This window comes from Vollenhovia emeryi, unplaced genomic scaffold (genome assembly GCF_000949405.1).
Source record: "Vollenhovia emeryi isolate VEMERY1.0 unplaced genomic scaffold, V.emery_V1.0 DF939259.1, whole genome shotgun sequence".
Taxonomy (NCBI): domain Eukaryota; kingdom Metazoa; phylum Arthropoda; class Insecta; order Hymenoptera; family Formicidae; genus Vollenhovia; species Vollenhovia emeryi.
The window spans coordinates 187,501-200,377 of NW_011967107.1; the positions used below are offsets into that span (position 1 = coordinate 187,501).

Genomic DNA, 12,877 nt, shown 5'->3' on the forward strand with positions numbered 1-12,877 from the left:
TCACTCCAGCATCCCCTTAACTAAAAAAGACTGTCAAAATTTTTCCCAGAGTAGAGTTACGAACAATCCAAACAATTCAATTGCTAATTGTGGGCCCCAAAATGAGTTGGTAACTGTCTTTTTTTTTCCCCAAAGCAGATACAGATATTGTGGTGACAATATAAACGCACGTTAATTTACTGACTACGTCTGCTGTCCTACAGTTTTATTGTTGAATCATGTCTTTCTTTTCTTCTGCCACAAGAATTCTCGAATCACGTTACGATTCATCATTAGCGCACGTGACGGTGACCAGTTAATCAAAGTGCATGTATTTTCAGGCGTGTTTATTTTTCCGATTTTCCGAGGAAATATTTTACTGTACAAAAAAATGTGGCTAGTTTATTTATCTATTTAAAAAAAATATGATTAACACGTACAGGACGACACAACTGCGATGTAATCCCTCGTGCGGAATCTCGGGGCGCGACGATTTTTCAGATCTCCCCGCGCGTCTCAGCGTCGGGCGAGAATATAATTCCTCGGCGCGCATCGTCGGCACCGAATGCACCTCGACGACGGCCGCTACCGGGTTCCGCGACACGGCCGTCGTCGGTTTCTGGCCCGGGGAACGGGGTCCGGTTTTTATTCCAGGGAACGCGCGCCTCGGAAGCCGACGGCGCGTCCGCCGCCTGACAGCGGCCGGGATTGACTCGTGCACGTTTCTATTCCGACCTTTCAGGATTCTACCAGGTGTCGCCGACGTGACTCGCGGCCGCGCGACGTTCCACGCGCGAGTACGCGCGTCTCAGCCCTTTTGAGCTCGTTTCAGGAGCGAGAATCCACCGAGTCGCGAAGAGCCGCCTCTCGCGGGAGACGAGTTTTTCGCCAATTCCTGAATAAATGCGTTCTAGGCTGAAATTTAACGTTTTCATCAGAAATATCTCTGTCGCGCGTTAACTTCGTATTTCGCAGAGATAATAAATGACTATCGTTGCTAGCAACACGTGCGCAGGATTGATGTATTTTTGTCAATTGTTGTCTAATTCGATTGCTTGCACTAGTGCGCACCGAGTGCGCACTAAGGTCAGTTTGCGATCAATTTTTATATTTAACTTTGTCTTGAACACACGTTCAAAGGGTATTTAGTAAAAAAATGTTCCGCATGGATGCTATACAGGTCATTTTACTGGCTGCGAAATATTTCCAGAAATATTTGAGACGATTCTTTAGTACAAAAATTGACCGTGAACGAGCCTTAGTGTGCACTCAGTGCGCACCAGTGCAAGCAACCGAATTCGCTGTAAGATAAAGCGCGACGACCGCGAGTTGCATGATAGACTAAGTTAGCGCGAGTTTAATCGAGCAAGCGATCTAATCGAACTGTACGTGTTGATCGGGGGTCTAGGCAGATGTTTCCTCAGATGAAGTTCCGAGTTTCCGGTCTGGACGCCAAGGCCAAGTACATCCTCCTACTGGACATTGTCGCCGCCGATGACTACAGATACAAGTTCCACAACAGGTAGAGGTTTTGCGTGGCGTAGGGGAGAAGCGAGGGCGCTCGTAAACACATAATTGTCGCGGACAACTCGTGTTAACGATCTCGAACCCTTTCTCAACGGCATCGTACGCGATCTTTCAGCACGCGCGACACCGATCTTGATACGCGAAATCGACATCTTTGTCCCCCTTAATGTTCAGTGTTCGAGTGTCCGTTGAACACGAACGGATTTGTGAAATCGCACCGATGCTTTCTCATTCGTCGAGATCGTTGCAATCGGTTGTCCGAACAATAGCGCCGTCAGTCGAGGACAATAATTTTAAGCGCGCTCTCCGTTTTCACGGGGAGCGCGGTAACGACGAGAGCCCCAGCAGTGAACGGCAGAACTAATGTATGGTGTGTGTCTTTTTTGCGATTGCAAAATTGTTCGCAGACGCATGTTTCCCGCGTATAAAGTGAGGGTGTTCGGGTTAGACAAGCAGGCTAGCTACATACTTCTAATGGACATCGTGGCATCGGACGAATGCCGATATAAATTTCACAACAGGTGATACCTCTGACCCTGCGCGATCGTAGCGATCCTGGATCGTTCCGTTTCACTTACGAGTCAAAAGCCTGTCACAGTACTTGGGGGGAACTTTCTGGGGTGGTACACTTGAACTAAATTTCTTTTTGTGCAAAGTGTTCCAAATAAATCTTCGGAATTGTACTTTGAAACGATGATCCTGGATCGGTCCCGATCGCGAGTTACGCTATTTGTACCAGGAGACTCTCCTGAAATAAGTGTGGAGCGTGCGCTGCGAACAATTCCTCATACTCGTCGAAGATAATTTATTTGTAATCCTGTGCAACCTCATCGCGTTCTTAAATACGATTAATCCATCCCGCCATGCGTAACAAATCTACGCTCACTTTTTTTTTCATTTTTCATGCGAGAAATCGATGGACGGTACTTGGAAAATTCACTTGCAAATGTTTAATTAGTAAATATCTATATTTGTATACTCCTGTGATATTTATATATACTTATATAAAAAAAATAATGAATGTTTGATTCTCTCGCAGAAGTGCCATATAAGGGACGGTCCCACGGGAAATTATTTCGACTTGTATGGGGATCGCAAGCCTTCACATTAGTTAACCGAGATGCTTCGTGAATTTCGTACCTCTCTGTACTTGACCAAATTTCGCGCGTGTATTCCAAATATTATAATCCTCTTAAAAACTCCGTCGAGTAGTCGCGTGTTGATAATCATTAATATTTCGGCATATCGCGGCTCGTGATTCAAGAATGACTTTCGCGTGTTTGCCCGGCTCCGTTTAAAGTTTCTCTCGAATGTGGCCCGGCGCAAATATTTGCTTAGCTGCAAAAGTGAACAACCGTGTATTTCTTTCGCGCACTTTCGCGCACTCCTCGGCGGCCGCGCGGCATAGCACGGGGGGGACTTTTTCGCAACGGATATCCCGGATCCCGACAGAGGGACTCGATTAGCGCTCTCCACCTCGAGAAAAGTCTCGCGAGGCATCTCGGATACCGACGTTCGGGCGATCGAAACGCAGACCACAATGAACGATTACATCACGTCGGCGACCGCAGCCACTTTGGAACTCGTCGAACGAGTTCTTCCTTCGGTCCTTCGCGCTCGAGTTTGACCCACCTGCGACGACGGGCAAGAGCACGAACGGTGGACACGCCTCCCTTAAAAGACAACAATCGCGTCTGGTTGATGCTCGCGGCGGGTCGAAGCTGTTGGAGCCAACGAGGAACACACCGGTCATCTAGAATCTTTCTTTCTTTTTTTGGGGGGGCTCGTTCTAGACCATTGGTTTTGTCGTCTGCGTTGGGAGATACGTAGGCAGGTTGCCCCGCGAGGAAATTGTTGGAATCCGCTCGATTATCGGAAGCGCGATTAGCACGGTTCCAAATTACAGCCGAGCCTGGCTAGATGCATCGAAGGGAAACGAACCGACGAATTACAATACAGTTTAGATAATTCGTTATGGGGGATGTAAATTCAATATTCCCTATAGAGATCGTTCTATTTGAGGCACGTCAACTAAATCAGATAGAAATGGACGTTGAAATAAATTGCAGCCTATTCTATCGGACATTTTCTTATGGTCTGCATTTCGATCCGAGCGATTTGTCTTAGATAACGACGAAGAGCTCGTTTCTCGATATCTTCATCGTTGTCGAGGCATGTTACAATGGCGCTCAGCACCCGGTAACTTTCTAATACACTCTTATGCGTGTTGCGAGCAGTAGGTGGATGGTAGCGGGTAAGGCGGACCCGGAAATGCCCAAGAGGATGTACATACATCCGGACTCGCCCAGCAGCGGCGAACAGTGGATGCAGAAGGTCGTGAGCTTCCACAAACTCAAGCTCACCAACAACATCAGCGACAAGCACGGCTTTGTAAGTACTGTACGTAACGCCAACCAACCAATTACTTACTTACTAGTTACTCTAAGCTTGCTCCTTTAGTTTGCAATTAATCGCTAACTTGAACCAGCCTGAAACGAGCGTGACAGGCCGATTCAACATCGCGAAACGGCCGTGATCGACGTGCATGCACGCGGCACTTTTGCCGCGATAAGTTCTTCGCGACGATGACGATCGGGGTGGAACATGAGAACTGGATCGACGGATCTATTTAGCTCCGCCGATAGTGCTCCCCTAAAATCTGGAAACGAGTATTTATCGGGATACGACGTGCTTTTGCACGAGGTGTTGACGCGAGGATAATATCGACGCGAAAAGTTGACGCTAATTGTATCTAATTGACAATCTGATCTCGAGGTACACCGGTTGCGTACGAATAATCCTCGGGCGTTAATCGCATATACACCAGCGAAGAGGCCGAGACTCGTGAAATCAATCGAGAAACCGGAAACGGAGCAGTCGCGTTCCTTCACAACGGCCCTGACGGACCCCGTCAGGCGCGCGCGATCGGATTTCCGCGCGGATACCTAACCGCAGCGTAATCCTGGGATTAAGTTATCGCGATGGATTTCGCCGTCAAGTAGTTTCGCTCCTTGCCCCGCGCTTCTCGCCCGCTTCGCGCTCCTCTTATTCGTCTTCCTCTCTATTAGCCTCGGCCGCCTGTCTCCTCGGTCTGCCTCCCCCCCGCCCTTTCACTCTCGTCTTTTCTTTCTCTTCAACATGGGGTGCGCGGAAGCCAGCATTAACTAAAGAAGAAGAAGCCTGTCCCCTTTCTGCGGCCATGGTGGTTCTGTCTCTTTTTCCCTACCTCGTCCTTTTTTGCGAATCCTTTTTGCGGCAGGCCGTCGGCGCCCTTTGAAGGATCTTGCATCGCTGGCTCGTGAAATCTAGTCCTCCTTACCCAGAGCCCACCCGATGTCAATGGCTGGCTGTCGTGCAGTGCGTGGCAGATCGACCTTTGTTAAGACCACTCTTCTGCCTCCTTCTTCTCCCTCTCTTTTGCTTCTTTCTAATCTCCTTTTTCTCTCAACGTCTCTCTTTCTCTTTCACGTAAATACTCTCATAAACGCGTCTACGCACCAGGCGAGGTAGAGGAAAGTGAATGAATACTTATGAGAGAGAGAGAGATGAATATAGGGGATGGATGAAGGAGAAAAGAGGAGCTAGATAGGAAAAGCGAGAGAGAGAGACGGGCAGCGGCGGGCAGATTGTCGCCGAAAGGTAATGTGGCCACGACATTATGCATGGTTCACCTACATCGTGTGACGGGGCAGCGGGCGTGCGTCTTCCGCCCTTAAGGGCTCTCTTTCTCTCTCTCTCTCTCTCTCTCTCTTTCTCACACTTCCTCTCGTTTTTTTTCTCTGTACCTCGGTAGAGAGGCAGGATCCAGTTTGTGCACGAGCCCAGAAAATGCCTCTCAAAAATATCTCCCAAACCCTTTTCTTGCCACGGCTAATAGATGTCAGCCCTTTTCACCTGGCCCAACCCTTTCCAGGTTTACGAAAGATTTGGTTTGGGAGTCTTTTGAAGGATTATGTGTTTTTTCACGCTATCTCAAAAGCGTGCCTGTAAGAGCGAGCCGTATGAATGCGAATGCGGATGGAAACAAACTTGCTAGGAGAAGCCGATGCGGCTGTTTTTCCTTTAAATGTGAAATTTGTGAAAATAAGCGACGAGTCACGCACCGCGTGAAAGCAATCGACACCATAGTCAATAGATTCCCGGGATGTTATTCTACGCTTCGAATTTTCGAAGAATCGCTACAGAAGAGAAACGGTTTACAAAAGAAATTCTCTGATCTGGTTTTTGTTTCCCGGAACACGAAAAGAAACCTAATAATTTGTACTTTACGTCAAATGTCCTCTTTGAAATGGTACCCTGTCCGTGTACGATAAAAAGGTCTTTGACGGGCAACTCATATAGCCATAATTTCATAATTTCTCTCTGACGATCGCCAACATGAGGAAAAAAACTTGATATATGGCACATTGAAGAAAAAACATGGTTGTAAGTCGGATGTCTGAGACAAAAATTATTGCTTCCTAAATTTCTTAATGTATTTTGTATCAAATAATGCATCTTTTTTAAATCTAATATTACAAAACATTTACGTTCAGTTATTATCTTGTGATAACGCGTTAAAGAGTTTGAAATACAATTTTAACATTAAACCATTAACCAATAAGAATATTCTTCGAGTCGCCAGCAGTAATTAACAACTTTAGTACTTTCTTGGCCATATCTGGCATTTTTAATAATACAGAAAATTTATTGCGAAGAATATTATCTCAGTCAGGGTTTGAACCACCGAGGTCGAATCGGCGAGACGCCCGTCTGGAGTGTAGGGAAGTCCAGGTTCAAACCCTGGCTGAGATAATATTCTTCGCAATAAATTCTCTGTATTATTAAAAACGCCAGATATGGTCAAGAAAATGTTGAAGTTATTAAAACAGTAACATTAAAACGTATGTTGCGTCCCGGGGTTCAGCATTCGCTGCTACTTTTGTTTCCTATGTATACAAATTTACTAAGACAATAGAAAGTGTACCAACAAGAAGTTTAAAGAATCATCATAAGTGCTTGACTTCGGTTTCATCAGAATCTCTTTGTGGAGATTCGACCCTCTTCACATGGAAAGTGGTTGAAGGAATCTTGGGGGAAAAGGCAGAAGCGAAAAATTAACGCGAACAACTTGGAATCCTTTTGACTCTAATCCTAGTGTTAAGGGAAAGGTGGAAGGGATGACGATGCACCGGGCCTTTTGTCGGGAAATCCTGGCGCGGCAAACAAAACGGAACACACTGCCGCCGAGTGTCCTGGTCCTTCCGAGATGTCTTCGAGAGCAATCCCAAGGGAGGACCTAGGCTCGCGAGTAAATATCGGTGAAAGGCTGTCGAGGACCGCAAACAGGAAACTGGCGGTGCGTTACCAGAACGGTTGGAGGCATCCTGGCGACAGCGGTTGAAAGGACCTCGTTACTCCCGTTTTAAAGCGACACCGCGTGCGCTTCTTCAGGCGCTAGTAAGCATTAGGCGTGGGAATATTTGACAGGATGAAAGCCGCAGGGGCGGAACTGTTTTTTAAATAGAAGCTTTAATATATGGTGGCCTTGTGATACGCCCTGCGTTTCGTCAGTCACCGTTCCAAATGAAGCGTCAAAGAAATGTTATGGAAAATAATTAGCTTTCGCATCGGCGCGCGGCTTCTAAGACGAAATCGGATTCACGAAAATTGTAATTACAAGGATTCCACCCGATGAAACCGACCGAAAACAATTGTCACCATTTATTTGTTCTGTATTCTATACATATTGAACGCTGTTTTACTTAATGAGGTTTTCGTTCGTGTAAAAGCGAGCGCGCTACGAGATTTTTACATCGGCGACAATGCATGCGCATAGTTTTGTACGCTGCTGCCACATCGTTTCGAAGTACAGTTTATATTATATTTTCGTTCTTTCAACTAGCCTCGGGCGCAAGGTGGCTCACGGACGCCGGCGCTCTTTATTAATTGTCGGCGATCGTCTCTCTTCCTTCGCGGTCGAGGCGCGTTATCGTCATTACAGCTCTTCGCTAATGAAGTAGTTCGATTCGAGCGGGCCGCCTCGCCACGGGACACCCGAAATACTGGAAATACTGGAATCGCGAGCGACCTTCCTCGTCGCTGGAGATCGTCTTTTAGACGCATTCTCTCGCTTCGGTTGCACAGTTCACTCGGTAAGATGCTCTCGACTGGTATCCAGATACGTCGCGCACTCTAATGATTTTATTGACCCGACATTGTTCTCCAATTTGCCGGTCGTATTTTTTCGGAGCTGTCGTCGTCGTTTGGGCGACATTTGCGAAGCTTACTTCCGCAAAATAAGCACGTTTCAAAATAATATAAAAAATAATTAAGTATCTACTTTGTATAGATATCCATTTTAGTTGGCGCAATTTGATGATATCATTACTTTTGTAGAGACAATGGAAATTTATTTTTTCTAACAAAATAAATCCAAATAATTAAATTATAATTCTTGATTGGATGGCGCTTATACTTGGCGTCTTTTTACCTTTTTTTTTAAATAAGCACTTACGTCTTGAAATAATATAAAAATAATAAAGTATCTAGTTTGTATAGATATTCATTGTAGTTGGCGCAATTTGATGATCTCATTACTTTGTAGAGACAATAGAAATTAATTTGTTTTGAACAAAATATATCCAAATATTTAAATTATGTAATTCTGGATTGGATGGCGCTTATACTTGGCGTCTTTTTTACCTTTTTTTTAATGATAAGCACTTACGTTTCGAAATCTGATGTCTCTGTCGAAAAGCGGACACTTTGGTCAACACGTTGTCCACATAAATTCTTCCGGGAATATAACGAATGTTAAGCGCCCATTTGTAAAATAAATCTTGCTCGATTCAGATGTCGGTGGAATAACGAGTCGCAATAATGTTTTTTTTCGTTTTTTTTTTGTATTTTTCTTCCGCATCTAAATACAACTCGTCCACCGTGACCCACATCCGGCGAATGACATTCTGATGAATCTCCCCGGCGAAGGTACAGCCGAGAAACTATTTCATAGGCGCGAAATTTCGGTATCGTTCGATACGTGCTCGACATTCGCTCGGAATTCCGTTCGAAATCAATTTCCAATTTTCGCCCGGCTGTAGCGCGTGCACAGGCAACACAGCGGCGCGGCGCGCATCCATATCGCCGTGCGCGCGGGCGCGCGCGCGCGCAAAAAAAAAATAAAAACATCGAGAAAGCGGGGGAGAATTCCTTTTTCAATTTTCCGAAAAAAATTAAAATGGGGGAACAATCGGCCTGTCGGACGGAGAGCGACCGAAACTCGATCAAATGTGCCTCGCAGCTTTAATTATCCAGCGCCCAGCGGCGGAGCTTACAGAGGCACGGTCGAACGGCGCTCGTGATTTGTTTAGTAATGGATACGTGCCTGTAGTAGTGTTCGTTAGTTGACATTCAGCGATAGACCGATATGGGACGCGGCTTATCCGAGAGATAGCGTTTCCCCCATCTGCCTGTCTCGGCGCCGCGCTCGCACGGCCTACCCGCGATTTTTCTCCCGCCGCGTTTGCGCATTCCGCATAAGGAATGGAGACCGCGTTCTAAGATAATATTTAATACAATCTGCATTTGCGACACGGAACTCCTTGGATTGTTTGTCGGGAGATAAAGCCGCGAGTGGGATTGGCAAGCGGCGCGTCTCTCGTAACAGCTTACACGTGTATTCGCGCCGCATGCAAATAGGACACGCGGTTATCCGCAAGCCGCTCAGCACGCTCTCCTCTCGCGTAGACCGTACGCGAGAACGAGAAGACGCGAGAATCGTTATCGGGTGTATGTTAGATCGCGCGTGGTCTAGCGGTCGCTCGCGGGGGCTCGTTGCGTGCGTCGCGTGCATGCACACGCACACGCTCGTTTTCATTATGGCTTTGCGTGTTCCGAGACGTGCGTGCGTGCGTGCGTGCGTACGAGACTCCTCGACTCTCGACGCGGCCGGCTCGGGGGCCATTTTGCTGTCCCGGCTGTGCGAGGAACACGGGACTCGATACGTGTTGTGGCCGCCGTGTCGCGTCGCGGACATTAAAGCACCCGGCCGCGCGCTGGATGCCGCGGCCCGTTTTCATGGGGATCAGTCACGAAAATCGCAGACGAGATTGCGCGCGATTTACATCGGCGAGACACCGCGCGCGGTTGCGGTACCAATGTGGTACCGATGTGGGACGCGCGCGAGAGATGCTTACCTCGTCGAGGTTACTAATGTTACGGGACTCGTATCGTTATCTCGCATTTGATCGAACGCAGCCCTCGGCTGCAAAATATGAAAGCGCGTTGTTCGAAAGGATTTGACGGTCTATAAAGCAGGACTCCGTAGACGCGTTGAGCTGCGACAACGCATGCGGCAGTGCGAGTCGACCAATCGGAAGTCTGCCGCCAGCTTCCTGAGTTACATTGAATACTTTTGATTCGTTGTCGCACACATAGTGATAGGATAGGGATGTATCTTCGGGTAGGTAGACACTAAGGAGGCATCGCCGCGTTCAACGCGTTTATGGAGTCTTAGCTTCAGGAAGACTTAGGGCCTGAGCAGAATGACTGTCTTGTACTCTTCGAGTCTCCTTAGAGTCCCCCTAATCAGAATCTGGTCAACAGACGGCAATTTCGATTAGTCCTATTTCTGGCAACGCCCAAAAGAAGGAAAGAGAGCGAAAAGAGAAACGGAAGGGGCAAGAAAATAGCGAACGTAGAGACCCTGTCATCAGAGACTGGCCATAAGAGTTGGTCAAATTCCTGCAAGTGAGATGGCCTATGTTTCTCTCTCACTCGCGGGAATTTGACGAACTCTTATGGCCAGTCTCTGATTACAGGGTCTCTAAGCGAACGTATGTCCTTCTCTCTCGCAGAATTCCGCTAGAGCCAACCTGCTGGACGGACTCTGATTGTAGAGACTCTAGGAGCCCCTGACACAGTCGCGAGATGACACAGTGAATGGGGACCGCGTTTACATCCGCGCTCGCGCGCCGCTGACGATTACGGTCGTCGCGATTTTTACAATTTGCGCAAGTTATCGCGGTCCGAAGGGATCGTTCCGGTTTTATAGGCGCGCATTTTGTCATTATTTACGGCGCATAAATTGGCGTTTAATATTCTCCGATAACGTCGCGGTATCCTTTTCGCCGCGCACGTCGGGTATCCGTGTCGCTTTGTTCCCAGCACCAGCTCGTATTTACCTAATTATCGTCGAAGTGTATCCTTTACGCTCTACCCACACACGCGCTTTGTGCCCCCGAGTTGTTTTTTTTCCTTCAAGTTCATTAATATGACTCGCGGCTCGTTTTTACTACCAACAGTCTCGCGCGTCCTTTGCCTTCAATTTTATCGCTCCTCTTATTTGCATAGCGATAAGCTTTCGCCGAGCGCGCTCGGTCGGCGAGCGCGCTAGAAAATGTCGCGCGATGAGCGATAAATAATGAACAATATCAGTTCCGCGAGACACTTTTTTTTTCCCCGGCCTCTCAGCACATTGTCCTTTTCAATTAAACTCTCGCGAAACGGAACATCGAGAATTCGTTGCTGTGGGGGTAACCTCTCTCCGTCGCTTCTGCTCTCGATTAATCGCGGTATCGAAGGAGCAATTTTTTCCCGCGCCTCGTTTCTTTACATAATTTTCAATTTTCGTCTTATCGAGCAGCGTTAAGGAAACGCGCGCTGCGTTACGCGTCACGCCCGGTTTCCAGACTCCGCGCGCGCGCAAAAAAAAAGCAAGCTCGCCTCGCACGCAGGCATTACTAAATCATTTGCCCGCGGCTGCGTTTCGCACGCACTCAGCAAATTTCCCTGGGGGTTCGCCCTCCGGCAACAATCGAGCGCGAATTCTACTACGAATTCTAGTCGATACGAGAAGAAAAGAGACCCCCACCCCGTTATCGTCCGACGGGGCTGATATTTCGGTACGGTCGAAAGAAAACTGCGTTTCTTTATCCAGTGGTGGTTACCCTCTTTTCTTTCTCTTTCTCTCTCTCCTCCCCCCCCCCCACCCCCACCCCGCCTCTCGTTCGCTCGTTCACGTTATATATCTCGGATCAATTTTCGCAGCTAGCGCAGGCATGCCGGCGTGTAAATTCCTGAATCCTTAATGAACGTGCCGTTAACAACGGGCACCCGTAATAACTAAGTTAAATCTTAGCGTGATCGAAGAATGTATATCGAAAATATACACCGTCCCGCTATCCTCTCTCTCTCTCTCGGTGTACCCTATACTTTCGACGTCGCATACCGCTCGTTTGCTCGGCTTCAACGTTTACTCAAGCCACGCCGAATTAACGAGCGCGCGCGCGCGCGCGCGCTCATTTGCAGCTTCACGGCGGGCCGATTCCATACGTGACCTATCTCTTAAAATTTTACGATCCCCGAGAAACCCGAGGCGACCGTTCGGCCACGACGTGACGCACACGTACGCACGCACGCACGCACGCAGCGCATGTCCGTCCGTGTTTCGCGAAGGCCCCGAGAGGAGCGGCTCACGGATTAAACGGCGATTAACGATCGTGCATTCCGTATCAAGACATCATCGTGTATCATCCGCGGCGGCCGGTGCACGAAGATCGCGCTGCGGTGCCGGGCAATTTGCGTCCGTCGAGCGAGAAACGGGCGTGGAATCCGGTCGAGCCGCCACGGTGGCTCCTGATCGTTATAATAAATGGGATAATGACATAACGGGCACGCCAGGATCGAGAGCGCGCCCGGGTCCTAACGTCGTAATTATTACTTTCGGCTCGCTCGACGTTCTCCACCCCCTCCCCTCCGCGTCCATCCCTCTCGTGTTTCCCGGCGACTACGCGAAACGCTTTCTCCCGGCGCGGAAGACGCGTCACCGAAATTGCGCGCTCGTGGAATGAAAGACCCTGGTATTTTTGGGCGGCTGTGGAACGGACAATGAAAATCTACCACGTTGCGGGACACGTGCATGTCTGTATTACCGACAGAATTACCATTTTCGTAATATACATGAGCACACGGACACACTACTACGATACATCACATCCATACATAAACACGAAAGTTTAATACTAACTATACTCTTATTTTAAACGTCTAATCCCAATTTAGAGGGTTTCACAGTAATTCTACATGTCATCGAATCCAGGGAAACTCAGTTTCATGTGAGTACAAGTTGTAGAACTTTTATACGAAGCACAAGTATGACGGAGTTGACAGTTCGTCTAAATGAGGTTATATGTGATCGATATATGAATTTTGTAATTTTTACTCATTTTTTTGTATAAAATTGGAGTTTCCCGGATCATCAATGCATATACTGTAATTGTACGCAAGCATTTTTGATTCCATGAATTTAATACGACGAAAGGTTATAACTACGAAAATGGTAATTCTGTCGGTAATACAGACATGCTACGGGATCCTCTTAAGGGGATGC

The 12,877-nt window shown here is 47.7% G+C and overlaps 1 protein-coding gene across 1 annotated transcript in view; it reads left to right on the top strand.

The window, feature by feature from the left end:
- Positions 1-12,877, top strand: part of LOC105559711 (optomotor-blind protein-like) — a 112,896-nt gene that overhangs the window by 40,877 nt on the left and 59,142 nt on the right. The window contains exons 3-4 of the mRNA XM_012008218.1: positions 1,388-1,501; positions 3,744-3,906. Coding sequence (XP_011863608.1) covers positions 1,388-1,501; positions 3,744-3,906 — 277 coding nt within the window. The remainder of the gene's footprint in view (positions 1-1,387; positions 1,502-3,743; positions 3,907-12,877) is intronic.